Source organism: Vulpes vulpes, chromosome 14, assembly GCF_048418805.1.
Source record: "Vulpes vulpes isolate BD-2025 chromosome 14, VulVul3, whole genome shotgun sequence".
In the NCBI taxonomy this organism is placed as follows: Eukaryota; Metazoa; Chordata; class Mammalia; order Carnivora; family Canidae; genus Vulpes; species Vulpes vulpes.
Genome location: NC_132793.1, coordinates 4597828 through 4618752, shown reverse-complemented (window position 1 = coordinate 4618752; position 20925 = coordinate 4597828). Strand labels below are relative to the sequence as shown.

General features: G+C 47.0%; 2 protein-coding genes across 6 annotated transcripts in view; one reads left to right on the top strand and one right to left on the bottom strand.

The window, feature by feature from the left end:
- LOC112932177 (serine/threonine-protein phosphatase 4 regulatory subunit 1-like) overlaps positions 1-16568 on the bottom strand; it is an 84034-nt gene extending 67466 nt beyond the window's left edge. For 2 of the 5 annotated variants that reach the window (XR_011996848.1, XM_072735522.1), the window contains exons 1-2: positions 16491-16568; positions 16316-16360 (exon numbers count right to left, since the gene is read on the bottom strand). Coding sequence is in view for 2 of the 5 variants with exons in the window: in XM_072735522.1 (XP_072591623.1) it covers positions 16316-16360; positions 16491-16497 (52 nt within the window). In the remaining 3 variants the exon portion in view is untranslated. Of the gene's footprint in view, positions 1-5157; positions 5257-15516; positions 15536-16315; positions 16361-16490 lie in introns of those variants that run through there. The other 3 variants (XR_011996849.1, XM_072735523.1, XM_026015032.2) reach the window with 2 other exon arrangements.
- A 273-nt stretch (positions 16569-16841) lies between these two features.
- Positions 16842-20925, top strand: part of RAB22A (RAB22A, member RAS oncogene family) — a 57416-nt gene continuing 53332 nt past the window's right edge. The window contains exons 1-2 of the mRNA XM_072735521.1: positions 16842-17134; positions 18116-18195. Coding sequence (XP_072591622.1) covers positions 17099-17134; positions 18116-18195 — 116 coding nt within the window. The 5' untranslated portion in view covers positions 16842-17098. The remainder of the gene's footprint in view (positions 17135-18115; positions 18196-20925) is intronic.

The following is a 20925-nucleotide window of genomic DNA, read 5'->3' as shown; positions in this document are numbered from 1 at the left end:
TAGTTCCTATGTTTACTGTTTATCAGCTGGTCCACTCCCCACCCGTGCCCCACTAAAAATCTTTGACTCATTGATATGAGTGATATGCGCACAGCAGGTACTCAAAGTTGCTGAACAAATGAATGAAAGAATGAACAGTAAAGATGTGCCAAGCTGGCTTGCTGTGCCTCCTGACAGTGGCAGTAGCACATAAAATGATTCCTGCTCTCACAAAGAATTTTCTAGAATTTACATTTCTAGCCACAGCTAAGAGGGCATGTTGTCTGGTGAACTGTTCACAGGAACAAGAGCTGAGGTCTACATGGTGATATCATGAGCAGTCGATTATTCTGAGACCCAACAAGTCCAGGTCACCCACAAACATCAGGAATCTCAAGCTTTCAAGTTAGAAATGAAATACGAAGTAGCAGATAAATAATTCCTTATTCAATTTTTTTCGCTGTGTTTTCTTATATTTGAAAAAAAAAGTTGCCTACTCCATTCATGAAAGCTTAATATAATGCAGAAAACCAAAGCCTTCTTAAGAAAATAGCTTCTAATAATATCCTCAAGCCTTCTTGGCTCAACTTAAAATCTAAAAACCAAGACTGACCCTAACTGCCTTCATCTGCCATCTCTGCCATGATGGACTTCTGAGCAGTGGCCACTGTCCGGGTTTCTGCCACACATCAGGTTCACAGGCAAGTTTACACAGGGTATCACTGACCCTTTACCAAAAGTGAGTGGTAATTTAAAGCTGACAAAGATCAGCAGAGGAAAGGCTTGGAAGGATTGCTAGTTTGATACATCAGGGTGGGTGGCCTCTCCCATCATCTTATGCTCAGTAGTACCCTGTCCCCATGCCACACACCTGTGTGTTGCTTCCCTGAATTGTATGCCCAACATCCCAGCCCGATGGGTCGACTACAACCCAGTTCAATGGCTGCAGCTAACACAGGCCCTCTGGAGGAATGGCCCAAGTTTAAAAACCCAGCTACTTAGCTAAAAGATAGGCAGCTTACCTCCACATCCAACCCAAACCAAAGTGGTTCTGCAGCAGTAGCCCTGAACCCACATAGCCCAAGATGAGATTGGCTCCTCTTCAATGAGGTCCTGATCAATTAGCAAAGAACAGCATAATCTATAATCCTTTAACCTGATGCTATGTAACTGAGAGAGAGAGAAAGAAAAAAAAGAAAAGAAAGAAAAGAAAAGAAAAGCCCTCCTCCTTGATTTAAAATTCCACCAGAAAAACGTATTTCTAGAACCTACAACTCTGAGAAAAAAAAGGATTTATCCTCTTTTATGCTAACTCAAGGGTCATCTACTAAAAATAATGAACACTGCCAGTATATTCATCATTTAAAACAGTCTGGGGCATGAAATAAATGAGATGAGGATGCTCTAGCAGAAACACAATAGATCCTCGAGCACTTGCCTGTGTGTCGATGCTTTTCACAAGACACCAATCTGTCTTAAAACAGGCTAAGTATGAATTAATGTTTTAAGTATAATTATTAGGTGAATGTGCGTTACAGGTTCAAAGTACATTACGTATAATCTAATAAAAACAAAGAAAAGACATGTTACAGGTCATTTTGCATCAAGAAAAAGATCAAATGATTTAGTACCCAAACAGAAAGCATGTTAACAGCAAACCCATCTTAAACATATTTTCCTTCCATTGTGGTTAACTTCCAGTGACAAGAGTAAGCCATAATTCAATATTCAACAGAGTATCAGCGATTCAGAGACAAGAAAGACACAGTCCCGGACTCCAAAAGCTCCCAAGAGAACAAAGATCGTCACACACATAACAACCCACAATACTCAGGTGGCAAGAGCCATAGGACACAGGTATAAACAAACCAGGGAAGAAAGCAGCTCTGCCTGGAAGAGAAACAGGGAGATGATGGGAGATGCTTCCCTAGAACACTGATATTTGAGGTAGGCCTTGAAGCGCAAGTAGGAATTCACCATAAAGGAAGAGAGAAAGAATCTGGGAAAGGGGAAAAAAACCATTCCAGATGAAGGGAAGAGCACAGCACAGGAAAGTACAGAGTATCTGCTGCCCCTGAGCAGTCTGGGGAAGCCAAAGATTTCACATGAAGCCACCAACCCCTGACTGAACAGCAACGCTAGAATTGGTTTTAAGTGGAAAGGTGAGAAAAAATAAACACAATAAAACATACCCAACGAGCTACCTTTATTGGCCTAGACGTGAACAGAGGTAGAGACGAAAGCAGGATGTTATAGCATGTCTATCCTGGCAAACATTTTCATTAAGAATCCGTTCTCCAGGCATTCCCAATATTTACGATTCCCCATTCAACATGTCATCGTGTCACTATAAGTCTATGTGAGATATGCCACCCTGGGCCAGCCCAATTATCCATACAATCCAATATTCTCTGACACAGCACTGGGGGACATTAGTGGGGAGAACATGATAGATGTGGCCCACTCTGTCTATGTCCATCTCAAAATGTTAGAATATTGGTTGATGGGGACCAAGGAGTTTTAGCCTTATTTGCAAAATTAGTACTTAAAAAAAAAATAATGTAGTAATATAGAACTTACATAATTGATCATTTTATAGAACTATTCATTAGCCACTCTTCAATGAACAATTTCTTTTTTTTTATGTCACTGCTGAAGCTGTTTTTTTTTAATAAATTAATTTTTATTGGTGTTCAATTTACCAACATACAGAATAACACCCAGTGCTCATCCTGTCAAGTGTCCCTCTCAGTGCCCGTCACCCATTCCCCCCCACCCCCCGCCCTCCTCCCCTTCCACCATCCCTAGTTCCTTTCCCAGAGTTAGGAGTCTTTATGTTCTATCTCCCTTCCTGATATTTCCCCCACATTTCTTCTCCCTTCCTTTATATTCCCTTTCACTATTATTTATATTCCCCAAATGAATGAAAATATACACTGTTTGTCCTTCTCCGATTGACTTACTGCACTCAGCATAATACCCTCCAGTTCCATCCACGTTGGAGCAAATGGTATTTGTCGTTTCTAATGGCTGAGTAATATTCCATCGTATACATAAACCACATCTTCTTTATCCATTCATCTTTCGATGGATACCGAGGCTCCTTCCACAGTTTGGCTATTGTGGACATTGCTGCTAGAAACATCGGGGTGCAGGTGTCCCAGCGTTTCATTGCATCTGAATCTTTGGGGTAAATCCCCAACAGTGCAATTGCTGGGTCGTAGGGCAGGTCTATTTTTAAATCTTTGAGGGACCTCCACACAGTTTTCCAGAGTGGCTGCACTAGTTCACATTCCCACCAACAGTGCAGGAGGGTTCCCTTTTCTCCGCATCCTCTCCAACATTTGTGGTTTCCTGCCTTGTTAATTTTCCCCATTCTCACTGGTGTGAGGTGGTATCTCATTGTGGTTTTGATTTGTATTTCCCTGATGGCAAGTGATGCAGAGCATTTTCTCATGTGCATGCTGGCCATGTCCATGTCTTCCTCTGTGAGATTTCTCTTCATGTCTTTTGCCCATTTCATGTTGGATTGTTTGTTTCTTTGGTGTTGAGTTTATTTTTTTTTTAATTTTTATTTATTTATGATAGTCACAGAGAGAGAGAGAGAGAGAGAGAGAGAGAGAGAGGCAGAGGGAGAAGCAGGCTCCATGCACCAGGAGCCCGATGTGGGATTCGATCCCGGGTCTCCAGGATTGCGCCCTGGGCCAAAGGCAGGCGCTAAACCGCTGCGCCACCCAGGGATCCCCTTTGGTGTTGAGTTTAATAAGTTCTTTATAGATTTTGGAAACTAGCCCTTTATCTGATATGTCATTTGCAAATATCTTCTCCCATTCTGTAGGTTGTCTTTTAGTTTTGTTGACTGTATCCTTTGCTGTGCAAAAGCTTCTTATCTTGATGAAGTCCCAATAGTTCATTTTTGCTTTTGTTTCTTTTGCCTTTGTGGATGTATCTTGCAAGAAGTTACTGTGGCCAAGTTCAAAAAGGGTGTTGCCTGTGTTCTCTAGGATTTTGATGGAATCTTGTCTCACATTTAGATCTTTCATCCATTTTTAGTTTATCTTTGTGTATGGTGAAAGAGAGTGGTCCAGTTTCATTCTTCTGCATGTGGATGTCCAATTTTCCCAGCACCATTTATTGAAGAGACTGTCTTCTTCCAATGGATAGTCTTTCCTCCTTTATCGAATATTAGTTGACCATAAAGTTCAGGGTCCACTTCTAGGTTCTCTATTCTGTTCCATTGATCTATGTGTCTGTTTTTGTGCCGGTACCACACTGTCTTGATGACCACAGCTTTGTAGTACAACCTGAAATCTGGCATTGTGATACCCCCAGCTATGGTTTTCTTTTTTTAAAATTCCCCTGGCTATTCGGGGTCTTTTCTGATTCCATACAAATCTTAAAATAATTTGTTCTAACTCTCTGAAGAAAGTCCATGGTATTTTGATAGGGATTACATTAAACGTGTAAATTGCCCTGGGTAACACTGACATTTTCACAGTATTAATTCTGCCAATCCATGAGCATGGAATATTTTTCCATCTCTTTGTGTCTTCCTCAATTTCTTTCAGAAGTAATGAACAATTTCTAAGTCTTTGTAAGCCCTTAAATGATTTGGGGGGAAACTAGAGAAACGCATCCATTAATGTGTTACTTCACGTGGTTTCATTCTTCTTGCTAACAGGCTTTAAGTATGAATGCAGGTTCCTATATTGGGACTATTTCTAATAGCTAAACTAGACAAACCTGGCCACTCTAAAAAATAAAGAACACTCTTGATTCTTCACTGGTTTTTTGGGGGAAACTGACCCCCCCCACCACAAGTCCTTGTTGACTTAACTAAATTTCAACAGCAAGTTGCATGAGCAAACTTTCTCTACATAAATGCCATTCTCTAACAAGACCCATGCTGATTTATTAGCTCTTGTATGAGCAGATCCAGCCAATGCATAATGTTTTATATTGCAAATCTTTGAGGGCTACTGATGGTTATTACTAGCACTACACAATGGGCTGGCTGAAAAGACCAACTTAATTCATGAGCAGCCGTCCTTTCTACACCATGCATACATGGAAATTCCTCTTTGATTTGTGGCTTTAATCACAGCTTCCAAAACCTGTCATTATTTATGACTCTGACTTTTACACTGACGGTCAATGGGAAACATTTACTCGGGTTACCTGATAGGAAAGAAGTCTGCAGCTCAAAGCAATTCGTGTGCTCCATTTTGATATTACACATCTCAATTTTCCTGCCGACTCACCAGGTTGGGGCCAGAGCTGAAGAAGGTAGAAGAGAGAGTCGCCAGGGTCTATGTGGTATTAATGAACGAAGGATAGTACTTAAATATGCACTGACTTCTTTAGTCAGACTTGAGACAGATTTGAAAAGGCAAAAAGGTTGTAAAAGAAAACCAAGAAGGGCAGCCCAGGTGGCTCAGTGGTTTAGCGCTGCCTTCAGCCCACGGTGTGATCCTGGGGACCCGGGATCGAGTCCCGCAACAGGCTCCCTGCGTGGAGCCTGCTTCTCCCTCTGCCTGTGTCTCTGCTTCTCTATCTCTCTGAGTTTCTCATGAATAAATAAAAACAACAACAACAACCTTTGGGGCAAGTGTATGTGCACATCAGTATATGTGCACGTGGGTCTCTATTTTCTACTGTTCAAAATATTTGAAACTGTCAAGGAATGCTGACCAACATAAAGTCACTTCTTTATTGACCACCTTGGCCAAACTAAGAAGGGGACCCTTCTCCTTTTTTTTTTTAATGATTTTATTTATTTATTTACCGGAGAAAGGGAAAGGAGAGAGAGAGAGAGTGCACTCGAGGGAAACAAGGGGGAGCAGAAGGGGGTAGGAGAGAATCTCAAGCTGACTTCATGCTGAGCATAGAGTGTGACGCAGAGCTCCATCTCACAACCCTGAGGCCATGACCTGAGCCAAAACCAAGAGTCAGATGCTTAACCAACTGAGCTCCCCAGGCGCCCCTGCTCTCCTCCTTCTGGAAAGAAGCAAACTCTTCCATGGATGCACCAAGCTCCATCCCAGTCTCATCCAATCCAACCCCCACAGTCAGCTACCCTCTCTTTCTGCTCTCTGTCATCTTTTCCTTTAGGGGGCACCTGGCTGGCTCAGTCAGTAAAGCATGTGACTCTTGATCTCGGGGTTCTGAGTTCCAGCCCCAGGTAGAGTGTAGAAATCACCTACAATTAATTAATTAATTGCTTTAAAAAAGTTACTTTGTCATCTTTCCCCTTTCACTAACTCCCATCCCTTGGTCCATGGTTATGCTCTCCTCTGTTCCTTGATCTTAGAAAATCAAAATATAACACTATTCAGAAAAGTGTAGAAATAACAACTTCTAAAGTTTTAAATTGAGCACACTTGTGTAACTAGCACTCAACAAAGAGAACTTTACCAGCATCTCCAAAAGCCCCTCATACCCCCTTCTGCTCACTATCCTACCTCGAGGGTGACCACACTCCTACCTTCAAACAGCCTGGATGATATGAGCTTTAGTTGGTTCTTCTACTTCATATAAATAGAACCATCCAGTATATATTCTTTTGTATCTGGCTTCTTTCACTCATCATTATGTTTGTGAAGTTCATCCACATTACTGGGCCAACTTGTAGATCATTCACTATCACAGCTGCATAATTTTCCATTGTGTGAATGGAACAATTCATAATTCATTGTATTCACGATGGACATATGGGTAGGTTCCAGTTTTCAACTCTGAAGAATAGTGCTACTATTTGATGGGTAAAACAGATAAAGGGGATTAAGAGTACAATTATCATGAGGAGCAGTTAGTAATGTATAGGATTTTTGAATCCTAGGGGCACCTGGGTGGCTCAGTCGGTTAAGCATCTGCTTTCAGCTCAGGTCTTGATCCTGGAGTCCCCACATCAGGCTCCCTTCTCAGCAAAGAGTCTGCTTCTCCCTCTGACCCTCCCCCCTCTCGTGCTCTCTCTCTCTCTCTCTCTCACTCTCTCTAATAAATAAAATCTTTAACAAAAAAGAATTGTTGAATTATTATATTGTACAACTAAAACTAATAACACTGTATGTTAATTATATTTCAACAAAAAAATTAAATATAAGAAGTAAAAACAATAAATATATTTATATAACATGGGGGGACAAAAAAGATTAGCTATAGAATTACTAAGAGAAATTTATCCAGAGCACATACTATAACGTCAGGTAATAGTGCATAATCAATAAATAATCATTACTTGATATTTTCCCCCTAACAACTCAATATATCTAAAGTTTTAATCTATGGATAAAGTTAACAAGGCTCTGCAGCCACAAAAGGTACTTAAAAGATTTTTTTTAAAAAAAAGAAAAAGAGAAAAAGAACAGTGCTATTATGACCATGCCTTCTTGAGAATAATACATTCACATCTTGTTGGGCATATAACCAGGAGTAGAATTATTGAGCTATTCAAATCTTTTTTTTTTTTTTTTAAGGTTTCCAGGGTAGATATAAATAATGCAAATTTGTTCTGGGCTCTTCTATCCAAGAAAAGCAATTGACCTCAATCCTTCCAGCTGCTTCTCCTTTTAAAGGGTCTGTTTTCCCCTGCTAGGCTGTAAACTCGAAAGAACAGTGACCATTCCCAAAAGTATCCAATCACCAGCCAGTGCCTGGAACAGAGGAGGTACTCAGTAAATAACCACGGAGCTAGTGGACTACAGGTGATACTGCCTTAACGCGTAATGCCTTCCCAACTAACTCCGGTCTGGCTTCTGCTCCTTGACCACACTGGGAAATCTCTCACAGAGGTCACTGAAGACCTCCCAGCTACCACAGCCCCGTGGCCTGTCTTCAGTACTCATCTGATCCGACTCTTCGTGGCAAGTGGCATGAATGATCCCCCCAAACAAAACCTTGGCTTCAAGGGTCCCCTGGCTTCTTACCTCTGAGAGGTTTGTTCCCCAGGGTGCACTATACTAGAAGCTTCTGCTGCCAGGGACTCCACCCTTGACCTTCTTCCCTGCCAATTCCCGCTGTGCTGCTCTTACCCATTACCCTGGCTCCAGCTTCCATCCAACACTAATGACTCTCTTCAGGCCTAAGTCCTCTACAGAACCCTACAAGGGGGCTTTTCAGTGGTCTCCCCGACTGTGCCCCCAGGATCTCCTGAGCACACCTCAAAAGTAACCATCTCAGATGGAAAACATGAACTCCACCCTCACATACAGCCTGGTTTCTTTATTTGATGCACGCTTCCGTGTCCCTGTCATGTGCCACTCAGCATGCTAGACCCTGGTGATCCAAGATGAGGAAGACCATGTCTGATGGACAAGAGCAGACATCTAGCCACATCTGGCTTAAATGGCACTGGCTTCAGGGAGGATGAGAGGAACCAGCCCTGCCTGGGTGGAGGGAAGCAGAAGTGCTGCTTCAGGGTATGACTCTGAGTTGACTCGTCCCTGTCAGAACTATCTATTGACCCCACTCACTACTCTGACACCCTCCTCCTCCATCAAGACCCCACTACTCTTGCCTGAGTCCCTAGGACACACCACTTTTTCCATCCCTGGCTTATTTCTCCACAGTCTGTCCTTTACAATGTAACTCAGCTCTGGGCACTCACCTGACTAGAATTCTCCAGTGGCACCCCATGGGCTCCTTGAGCACAAGGCAAACCCCTTATCCTGTATGGGGCAGAAGGTCCCACATGTTAGGGCCCTCTCTACCCGCCCCCACACCACACTGCTCTAACTCCTATGCTCCAGACGCACGAGGCCTGGACAACAATGGGCCCATCCAGCCTCAGAGCCTGTGCCCTGGCTGTCTGCTATGCCCGAATGTTGTCTCTGGCTCCATGTCGGAACACCTCCATCCTGTTACTCAAAGCTTAGCATGCGGGCAGTCCCGGTGGCGCAGCGGTTTGGCACCGCAGCGGTTTGGCACCGCCTGCGGCCCGGGGTGTGATCCTGAAGACCCCGGATCGAGTCCCGTGTCGGGCTCCCTGCATGGAGCCTGCTTCTCCCTCTGCCTGTGTCTCTGCCTCTCTCTCTCTGTCTATGAATAAATAAAATCTTAAAAAAAAAAAAAAAGCTTAGCATGCTTCTCAGAGCTCTAGACAAGACCTCTCTGGCCACTCAAGGTAAAGCAGCAACTCCATCCCTCCCACAGCCCTGCCTGGCCCTACTGACCACACTCACTTGTCACGCATCCTGCACCACACCTACCACTCCTGAACTTAGCTCACTCACTTGCGTTGGCTTTTTAATGGCTGTCTCTACCACTGGACTGAAAGCCCCATGAGAGCAGAAATGAGATTTGTTTCATTCACCTCTGTGTCCGTACAGCCTAGTGTAGTGCCCAGGACTTAAGAGGTCCTTAATAATTATTAGTCATGTACATGAATGAATGAATGAATGAATGAATGGCAAGTCTGCCAAAGCATGGTGGTTAAGTACAAATTCTGTAGCCAAACTCCCTGGTTTGAATTCCACCTCTGCCACTCACTAGCTGTGTGGTTTGGGCAAGTTACTTAGTCTTTCCGTGCCCCTTGGGAGCCTGGCTTGGCAACAAACTAAAGTTAAAAATATCAGCCTCACAGGGGTTTTTTGCAGTTAAATACTAGAAGCACTCACAACAGGGCTTGGCACATTATTAGTCCTAACTAAATAAATGGCAGTTCTCATACCACTGCCTGGGTTGTCTTCCTAACACATAGGTCCCAGCGACACATCTAGGGATGCCCTATCACCTCTCAGATAAAGTCTAAACCCTATGACTGGGAAGGCAGAGTCTTCACTGGTGGACCCCCAACCCACCTCTGCAGTCTCTCCCACTCCTCAGACCTCTATACCCCTGGTTCCTAGATCCCTGACTGCCTCACCACATATCCACCTCTGCATATAGAGGCCCTCTGCCTGGAATGCCCATCGCCTTCCTTGGCCAGATCCAACTCTAAATAGCATCTCCCCTCTATCCCTGGAGGACACATGGCTCTGTCTTGCTGCTCAGCTCTCTTCACTCTTCCACCTGAGCCCTCGGCAGGCTGCATTCTGCACTGTACCTAGCACGCACCTCCCCACCAGGCAAGAGTGTCCTTGGGGTAGAGCCCAGGGCTTCTTCAGCCCCCTATCCCCAACACCTCCTCCCATAGGCTGGCACCTAGAAGGAACTGGAGAAACACCTGTTACCGAGTGAATGACTTTCCAAACATAGAATGCAACCACTTACCCTCATCTTATTTTTCCCCTATCAGGTTTCAAATTAAGTAGTGTTCTGAGGGTCAAAACCATTTTCTTTCATTATCTAGGTTTTGTTGCAAATTTTCTGTTTAGAAGATCTTAATTCGTTGGGGTGCCTGGCTGACTCAGCAGAGCATGCAATTCAATCTCAGGGTCATGAGTTCAAGCCCCACATTGGGCGTGGAGCCTAAAATAATTAATTAATTAAAAAATAAAAAAGATCTTAATTTGTGATGTAGAAAGCCACTTAAAATTCTCTTCTTTAAACAAAGGCAATTTCAGGGAATCTCTGATGTTCATCTGTTTGTCTCACAGGAAATGGAAAATGCAGAGCAACAAAAGTAAAATGCACTATAATGATTGGAGGGGAGGCAAAGTTGATTCTGCATCTACCACTCTGACTCTTTTGTTCCTTGCCACTCATCCTGCTGGGAGGAAAGAGGTACATGTTTTCATCCCTAATACACCAACTGGAAAAATGAGATGTGAACTTTTAGCAATATGTCAAGGGGTTACTTAACAAAACAGGTTGTGTTAGCAAAACCTCAGCTCTTCAAACTGAACCGGGTGGGAAAGACAGCCTGTTAGGTTGGCTCAGCTAACAGACAAACTCAGAGGCTCTGATAGAATGAAATCAAGTTTGATTTAGAATAGAGATTGGCTAACTATGGCCCATGGACCAAATCCAGCCCACTGCCTGTGTTTATAAATAAAGCTTTATTAGAAAACAGCCATAGTCATTCATTTATGTATGTCTGTGGGTGCTTCCAGACAAAAACAGCAGGCTTGACTGGTTGCATCAGACTTTCTAGGCCACAAAGCCTAAAATATTTACTATCTGATCCTTTACGGAAAAAAAAATTTGCCCACCTCTGATTTAGAGAATAGTGTAATGTCTAGATTTTGCTCTATTTTCCAAGTATTAGCACATACAAGTTCCTGTTTCTGTTTAAGCTAGTTCACCTAACAGGGAAAAGTTGTTTTGTTTTTGTTTTTAATTGACAATCTTTGATTCAAGTTTATATTATAGTTCAGAGCAAAAGTTCAATGGTTTGGTTGTGGACTCAAATTAAAATAGCTTCTCCACTTTGGGGGTACACAGCCTGGCTGTGGTCCTTGAACAGAACATTTTTACAAATTTGGAACAAAGCAGGCAGGTGAAATGGAATGCTTTTTGCTCTGGAGGATGTCTTTTATTCCAGTTTAGCCATACACTGCTCCTTCCAGCACTAAGGTCCAGAGAGTCCAGAGAGTCTGTCTGTATTCCTCCACCCTAGCTAATCCTATTTTCTACAAAAGTTCAGACATCATTTGTTGGCACCTAGGCTTTCTCATCAATAGAAGTATGCCCTTTTCCCGACTTCTTTCATAGATACAAACATTTGAAAACAAACACCGTACCCTAAATGCTAATACAGTCTACCAGTCCGTCCTTGGAAGCTAAATGTAGTCTACCGTACTGTTGCAGCGACTTCGGAACTGACATCCAGCTTTCCAACTCTGTGCAGATGCTGGATCACATACGAAACTTTTACCTCATTTTTAAAAAACTCTTTAATTATGGAAGATTACAAACACATGCAAAAACAGAGAGAGCAGTGTAATAAAAACAAAAACAAAAACAAAACAAAACAAAACACGTCCCCAGCAGCCAGCCTCAACAAGTATCAATATTCTGCCTCTTTTCCCCCATTTATCCTTCCTCCCAAGTTTGTGCTTGTCTATTGTTTGTTGCAGTATCTGAAAGCAGACCTCACACATCAAATCATTTCACCCATAAAAGCTTGTTTGTTTCTCTTAGATAAGGCCCTTCCCCTTGGAACAAAACTGTGAAACCACTATCACATCTGACAAAGTTAATAATGATTCTTAACATCATCTACTACCCGGTCCAAGTTCAATTTTCTCCACTGTTTCAATAATGTCTTGTTAAAGCTGGTTTGTTCAACTAAGAGCCCAAATCTGACCACATAGTGTTATTCGGTAATCGGTCACTTAGGTGTCTTTTCATCCACGACGGATCACCCTCATTTTTGTTTTCAACTACCACCAGCATACACTTAAATTCTAGTTGGCCAAGCAAACCTTACCAGGAGTAGCACCTCTTCAGGCTGCACATGCTACAAGCAAATTCACAGGCCCCGTAGGCACAAACTCACACAGCTCCACTTTCCAGTGCGATCCGCCACAGGGACCAATATGCCAGGCCACCCCACACACTTTCTGCTCTCAAGAGAAGGAATTTAGCAAGGTAATTCTCTAAAATTAAATCTTTTCTGTGCTGCGATGGCCTGAAGACTCTGAATGATTTTAAAAAAACAAGGCATCCATTCATTAAGGCTTTTTTTTTAAGTTAGCCAAATTTAATCAAGAATCACAAAGTAAATCAGACAAGCCTTGTAATCCATTATTGTTACACGTAACAACATTAATTAAACACCTAGCTCAAACAGGACATTGGGTTATAAAAAGGATGACCTGTGTCCCTGCCCAAAGCAACTTATAGCCTAAATGAAGCAGTTATCACATCACTTACACAAAACAACCAAGGAAGACAACAGACCTAAAATCACCCAAACTGACATCCATGCCCTGCCATTAGGTTAAGATACTTGTGAGGCTGATCTGGGTGACAGAAGAAAAAAGAGTCAAAAGGAACAGAGTCTGACTGCTAATACTATCATTTACGAGCTGTGCCACACTACTTAAGTTATTGAACCTCTCTGATTTCTGTTTTATCGTTTGTAAAATAGGTATAATCTCACCTACCTCACAGAGTAGCAGCATAAACACTGAACCAGAAAATCTTACGTGAAAGCCCAGCACTGGTAATGTCAATGAAAATAATAATAATTCATTGACTATAAAACTCGTTATGCCAGGCACTGAGCTAAACTGTTACACGTGTACTATCTCATCTAATCTTATCAATTCTCTGAGGCACCTTCTATTCTTATTTAATTTTCCAGATGAAGAAATTGAACAGAATGAATGAAGGATCGATCTGCTTGTCCAATATTATGACACAGCTAAAGGCAGGAAGTGGGTCACAGGACCTCAGGGTTCTTGCTGTCAGTCACAGCATAATACCTCCCAAATGCCACCCCAGTAAAGTATAAAGGTGGGACCCATGCAGTTTTGTGGGGGAACAGGCCCTCCTACTATGGCTTACATTAAATCAATTATATTGTAAAGTCATGAAGTCCAGCACCTGGTAGCTTCCACCTCTGCTTAAACAGGAAGCCCCACGAGACTCCCAAAGTTGCAATACCAAGGCATGGGTATATTCAGAGCCATGATGGTGGTTTCCCTCCTTGTTGGGGCAAGTCCTCAGCCATCTGCCACAGAGTATTTAAGGCTTTCTCTAGTATAAGTGTCAAACACCCAACACTTGTTCAAAGAGGGCCAAAGCAAAATCAATTATTTTTCCATATATAATCTCTTACTTTCCTTTGCACATATGTACAATAAAGACTGAAGGAAGCTAGCCACCAGGAAAGAGGTCAAATGGCCTACAGCCACCCACCGTGGTATGAGACGATCACCCAAGGCAAGTAGAAAAGGTATCTGGACAAGAACTGAGGTCCTGGCCGACAATTCCACCAGATGTCCTGTGTGTGAAGCGATCTCCAACCCTCTCATCTTCCCAGAGTTCAGCTGAAACCACATGAAGCTTCCGTACCACCCAGTCAACCCACAAAATTGTTAGCAATAAGAAAACCGTTAGTTTCAGGGCGTCTGGGTGGCTCAGTTGATTAAGCATCTGACTCTTGATTTTGGCTCAGGTGGTGAGATCAAGCCACACATCGGGCTCTGTGCTTTGCGCTAGTCTGCTTGAGATTCTCTCTCCCTCTCTCTCTGTCCCTTCTCCTGCTCATGCTGTTCCTCTCGAAATAAATAAATAAATGAATAAAATCAGGGATGCCTGGGTGTTCAGTGGTTGAGCGTCTGCCTTTGGTTCAGGGTTGATCCCGCCTGGGATCAAGTCCCACATTGGCCTCCCCGCAGGGAACCTGCTTCTCCCTCTGCCTGTGTCTCTGCCTCTCTGTGAGTCTCTCATGAATAAAGAAATAAAATCTTTAAAGGGATCCCTGGGTGGCGCAGTGGTTTGGCGCCTGCCTTTGGCCCAGGGCGCGATCCTGGAGACCCCGGATCGAATCCCACATCAGGCTCCCGGTGCATGGAGCCTGCTTCTTCCTCCGCCTGTGTCTCTGCCTCTCTCTCTCACTCTGTGACTATCAAAAATAAATTAAAAAAAAAAAGAAGAAGACTTAAAAATAAATAAATAAATAAAATCTTTAAAAATAAATAAATAAAATCTTTTTTAAAATAGCAAATAATAATAATAAAATGCTGTTGGTTTAAGCCACTTAGTTTCGGAGTGACCTAGATAACCAAAACAGTCAGCAATCAGCCAGGCCAAATATCAAATCTATGAATAAAAGGGGCCTTAACAGAAGTTCACTGATGTTTACCAATAGAAATGTGACACTCCTTCCACTCAAGTACGTCCATTGGCTGAAACACTTGCCTCTGTAAACCCAGAGTCTATATTCTACCTGGCTCAACGGTGTTAAATAAATATGAATAATGATCACATTGATAACAACAATCGTGGCTGCTGATGTTTACTGAGTGTTTACAGACAGGGCTTCCCACTAAACCTTTTATTTAACCTTCACGAAAGCCTTTGAGGGGGAACACTATGATGCCCATTTTACAGTTGAAGCCACTGAGGGTCCCAGTGGTACCGTGACTCTCCCGAGATCACACAGCCAGCAAAGAGCCACACAGGACCTCCTTCACCCTCTGGCCATCTGACTCCAGAACCGGTGCTCCTAACCACTGGCTTTATTATTATTATTACTATTATTATTATTATTATTATTATTACCCCTTCCGGTACCACCTGTTTCAGTAATGTTGCTTCCTTCTAACAGAATGTCTATGAACAGAGTTTAAGGGGATCCCTGGGTGGCGCAGCGGTTTGGCGCCTGCCTTTGGCCCAGGGCGCAATCCTGGAGACCCGGGATCGAATCCCACATCGGGCTCCCGGTGCATGGAGCCTGCTTCTGTCTCTGCCCCTCTCTCTCTCTCTCTCTGTGACTATCATAAATAAATAAAAATTAAAAAAAAAAAAAAACTGCCCGTGACCTGTGGTACGTTTTCAATAAACACTAACTTTCATGACGTAAGGAAACCTGCAGCCGGGGAAGGAAAGATGGACAGTAGGCCCCGATTAACGTTAGCTGCTCCCGTGGTTGTACAGACCTCCTGCCCCAGCAAGCATCCCAGGGCTTGGTTATTTTCTGTTTACCATGTCTGTGCTGTGAACCCCTGGAAAGAAAGCTGTCCTTGTTTCTGGTTCATCTTTGTAGGTCTCGGGCGCTGCACGTGGCCTGGCCCTGAATAAGTAGGTGCTCAAGAAACGTTTGTTGGAAGGAAAGGAAATGCCTCATTCACCACGAATGTGGACCTGCACCTGCCCTTGCGGGAGGGCACCTCCCCCAGCCAGCAGTCCTGCAGGTGACCCCAAAGGGCAGGAGAGGGCAGGAGAGGGCAGGAGGGCCCCCTAGAGGCATGCCGGCCCCACAGGGCGCTTCGGGGTAGGACGCGGGGCTGGGCTGGAGTCCACACAGGGGCCCGCACCTCCCAGACCCCGGAACCCCTGGGGAAACGCGGAGAGCCCGGGTGGAAGTCTCCCCAACCCCACGGCGGCCGCGGAGCCACCACCAGGCCCCGGGACGACCGTCCCGCCCCTCCCGACCCCCCGGGGGCCGCGGCCGGAGCAAGAGGAGGAAGAGACACAAAGTGACCGGAAGTCAGAAGTTTCCCAACGACCCAGATCCTCCCGGGGGGGGGGGGGGGGAGGAAGGGAGGAGGGGAGGAGGGGAGGAGGGGAGGGCTCCCCATCCCCGGCCCGGCCCGCCCCGCCCCGCCCCGCGAGGAGGCACCGCCACAAGTGCATCCTCCGGGCGGTCGGGGTCCCGCTCCTCCGTCCCGGCAGGAGGGGCCTGGCCCGCAGCCGCCCCCGCCCGCAGCGTTCCGCGCACCCCGAGCCCCGGGAGAGGTTCCCGGGGAGGGGCGGGGGCGGGGGCCCCCCAACTGCTACTTACAATCGTCTAAGTCATCGTGCAAGTCCACAAAGTACAGCGGGATCTCTGAAAACCAAGAAACACACAGGAGTTACACACAAGGAGGGGGCCGCGGCCTCGATGGGGGGCCCCCGCCCCCTCCGACCCCCCCTCCCCGCTCCCCCGCCCCTGCGCCCCGGGAGCCAACCCCACTCACCCGCCATCTTGGGATGGGCCAGGAGGCGGGGTCCGCGCGGGAGGGCGGGGCCGGTGGGGCGAGGGGGCGGGGCCTCGGGCTCCCGGCCCCGCCCCCTCGGGCAGGCCCCTCCCCGCTCTCCCGCCCCTGCGCCCGGGGAGCCAACCCCACTCCCCCGCCATCTTGGGATGGGCCAGGAGGCGGGGTCCGCGCGGGAGGGCGGGGTTGGTGGGCGAGGGGCGGGGCCTCCGGTCCTAGCCCCGCCCCTCGGGCAGGCCCCGCCCCGCGAGCCTCGCGGCGCCGGCCGGGCCCCGCCCTCGCGGCGAAGGTGGCTGCCGAGGTGGGCGGGGAGGTCAGGTGACCCGGCCAGCGTCCCAAGATGGCGGCGGCGGCGGCGGCGCCCGGGAGGCCGAGGCAGCGTCCGGGCTGCTGAGGCGGGCCCCTCGCGCGCGCGGCTGGCGACGGACGGGCCGGGCCGAGGGCTGGCGAGCGGGCAGCCGCCGCCTCTGCGCGCCCCGCGGCCGGGGCCGAGCCGTGCGGCGGCGGCGCCGGGGGATGCTCGTGCTGGGCCCGGCCTCTCCCTCCTCAACTTAGGGCGGCGGCGGGCCCGCGCCCCTGGCTCCCGGGCCATGGCGCTGAGGGAGCTCAAAGTGTGCCTGCTGGGGGTGAGTGGCGGCGGGCCGGCCGGGAGGGCCGCGGGAGGCCGGGCAGGCCGGGCAGGCCGGGGCCCCAGGCGCGCCCACGTCCCCTGCGCCCCCTCCCCCGCCGCGGCCCGCGGGGCCGTCCTGCCACCTCGTCCCGGCCCTGCCGGGGGGACCCGACCCGCGGACGGCGAGGCCCCCGACGGCTCCCCGCCGGCGGGCCCGGTGCAAGTTGGCCGGGTCGCCCCGGAGCGCAGCCCCGCCGCCGGTCTTCCTCGTGCGGCTTTTGCAAGCAGAGTTCGTCTCCTTTTCTCGTTTGTTCGGAGTTTGTGGGACGCGCTCGGGGACACTCCTCACTGAGTTACTTTCTCGGGGGGGGGGGGGGGGGGGGAGGGGCACGTTCAAATCAGGAAGCCCCCCGCCCCCCCCCAAAAAAAAAAGAGTTGGAAGCTTCAGCTTCCTGCCTCGACGGAGCATCTTGGCGCCCTCAGGTCACGCCCTGTGGAATTGGGGCTCTTTTGCCTGAGTGGCTGCTTTGGAGACCGAAAGGGATCCCAGTAACTAGTCCAGCACCAGCAGCACCAGCACCAGCAGCACCAGCACCAGCACCAGCACCCCTTCCCAAGTAGGGCGGGGCTGTGGCCCTATCAGGCATCGCTCGAGTAATTTCAGGAGTTCATAGTCTACCTGCACGTGTCAGAAAGTGGCTTTATCACGCCAAGCACGAACTTTGGGCTTCTCTAAAGGTTCTGGTGTCCCGGTAAAAACTGCAAGACACTCCCACCCCCACCCTCCCCGTCCTACAGTTAAGTACATCTCGAAATCCCCTCCCTCCCACCCAATGTTTACAAACACCCTGTGCCCCTAGACGTCCTGAAAACCCGCGCCCGAATTGATGTTTGCGAGATGCCGAGCGAGCGAGCGAGCGAGCGTAAGGCCCCGAAGCAGTGTTCTCCGTCTGCAAGCAGGTGGACTGATTTGTTTACCCGCCTCCTTCTTTTCCAGGATACGGGCGTAGGTAAATCGAGCATCGTGTGGCGGTTCGTGGAAGACAGTTTCGATCCAAACATCAACCCGACGATAGGGTAAGAGATTTAAGTTTATCGAGTCTGTCTCTGAAGGTGTCCCGGAAGCCCTTCCAAATTTAAAAAAAGAAAAAAGGTGTGTTCCTGGGAGTGGGGAGGCGTCGCCATTCTCAGTGCATTTCCCAGGCCCGTGGTTTCCCTTCCATCGTCCCTGGAAGGACTTGGAAGCGTGCAGTGAGGATTGATGTGTTTTGGGGAGGTCACCTTTTGATTGGTGAGGGGGAAACTTCAAAATAAAAATAGGAATGGGGGGGATCCCTGGGTGGCTCAGCGGTTTGGCGCCTGCCTTTGGCCCAGGGTGCGATCCTGGAGTCCTGAGATCGAGTCCCACATCAGGCTCCTGGCCCAAGCCTGCTTCTCCCTCCTCCTGTGTTTCTGCCTCTCTCTCTCTCTCTATCATAAATTAATTAATTAATTAATTAATTAATTAAAAAAAATAGGAATGGAAGCGCTGCTTAGTAGAACGTACGTCAGTCCATTAAATAAAAATACCAGCGGCAGTCACATCTTGAAACAAAGCAGAAGGTGACAGGTCCTGATACTGTTCTTTCAGGCATACCAACTAAAAAGTTATTTAGATGGTTTTAGTTCCTCCTGAGAAACAGGACACATGTCAGACCGGGAGGGCCAGCAGACGGAGATGTGGACGCCCAGGACGGGGCTGAGGCCCTGTCACTGCTGCTACCTATCTGAACCCCTCTCATACCTGCCTACACTAATAATAATAGCGAATTAATAAATTAATGTTGAATTGTCAGCGTTTTCCGGGTGTCTGTTACTTTGGATATACGTGAAACTGGCTGTTGTAGGTTTTTCACTCAGAAAACTTTTCAGGGTATTTAGATACAGTAATGTTAATGACTTACCTTGTAAGAAGTTGCACTTTATAGGTTTAAATTCTATGTTAGGCTTGCAAAATTAAATCGCTGGATGCTATTTTTTATTGCGCACCCCCCTCCAATCTCCCATTTAAAGAAAAATCCAATTCTGCCCAATACAGAAATATTTTACGACATACACATTCAAAGGCATGGGGATGAAACCACTACTTACTAAATTTCTGAAATTAAAATGCCTTTTGATATCCTTCAAGAAAGAACTGGGTACGTGCACATGTTTAAAACGTGACCTCATCCGCCTCAGGGCCTGCCTGTTGCTACCTGCCTGGGAAAGAGTGACAGGAAGTGATAGCAGGTAGTGCTGGTGACTCAGTGAGTAACACCTTTCACACTGGGTCTGAGCGGAAAACACAGCTCTGCAAGATGCAAACACCACTTTGGTTAAAAGCGCTCTCTCAGAGACAGCCAGAGAACAGGGAGGCGTCTAGCTCCGGTAGCAGTGAGGCTGACAGGCCCGCAGCCCTGTCTGGGGTGTCCATGCACCCATTTGCCAGCCCTCCCATTCTGGCAGATGCTTATAGTTCCTCACCTGGAGTCCCGCCCTCTTTGCCGGGTGTCACATTTCACATGAAGGAGGAAGATGAGGTGTTCCCCGAGTTTCCTTCCACTTTTCCTTGTTCCTTTTTTCTCAGCCAAAGCGAGTGTGTTCCTCCTCTGTGCCCGACTCCTCACACACCTGAGCTCTGGAGGGCCCTCCTCACCAGTTCTCCCTTTCTTCCCCTGCCTTGCTTTCTTGTCAGAGCCTGCAAACATGCTCCACTTTTACCTGCCTTACTAAGACAATACCATTCCCCAAGCGCCATACTGGTGGTGGAACTCTTGGAAGAGAACTCACTCCTTCCTCAGCTGCTGCTCTCTCTTCAACCCTCTTCAGTGTTGCCTCAGTGCCACTAAAACCACCCTCCCTATGTACCGGTTTCCATCTCATTGCCAAAACCAAGGGCTTTTTTTTTTTTTCTTTATCCATTGAGTGCCTTCTATATGCCAGATGCTAGACTGGGTGCTGGTGATTTAGACCAGGGGTCAGCAAATCCTGGCCCTTGGTCCCACCTCTTGATTTTGTAAATAAAATTTTATCAAATCACAGTCACCTTCACTCACATGATGTCTCAAGTGCTCTCCAGCTACAATGGCAGAGTTGAATAGTTGTGACGAAGGCCTATGGCCCAGAAAGCTGAAAATACGTGCTATTTGGCCCTTCTCAGAAAAAGTTAGCCAACTCCTAATTTAGATAAACTTGGTTCCTGCTCTTATGGACCTTACCAACAAGGAGGAAAGAAACAGAATCGAAAACTAATGTACGGGAAATGATTTATTTGACCTTTTTCTGTGCTCCAAAGGAGACACATGGAATGCTCCAAGAGCACGTAACGGGCCAGAGGCCTGGCCTAGGCCTAAAAGAATGGCCGATGCCTAAGGGTAAAGAGTAGAGGTATAAAGCACTTGGAAGCCCTGACATTTAAATATTGAAAGATGAGTGGAGTCTTTAATTTTAGCTGTGTTGGAAGGTGCATACTAGTACCTCCTTTTGGTTTTAATTTCCATTTCCCAAAGATGGAGAGAGGGCAGATATGCAGAGGGAGGCAGGAGGGACAGAACGGTTAAGCTTCTATTCTCCTAAAGAAAGCTCCAATATAAGTCCATTCCAGATGGCTCTTAGGGCCTGTGCTCCCCCACCCCCCCCATCCACCCAGTGTGACATATTTGGCCATTAGGGAAGACCATGAATATGGGAGGAGTGGGGGGATTTAGAACAGGAGGAGGAATGGACACCAAGTTCTCTAGGGGTTGAGGTCCAAATCATGGTTTGGAAATAAGGGCCTGGCCCTAA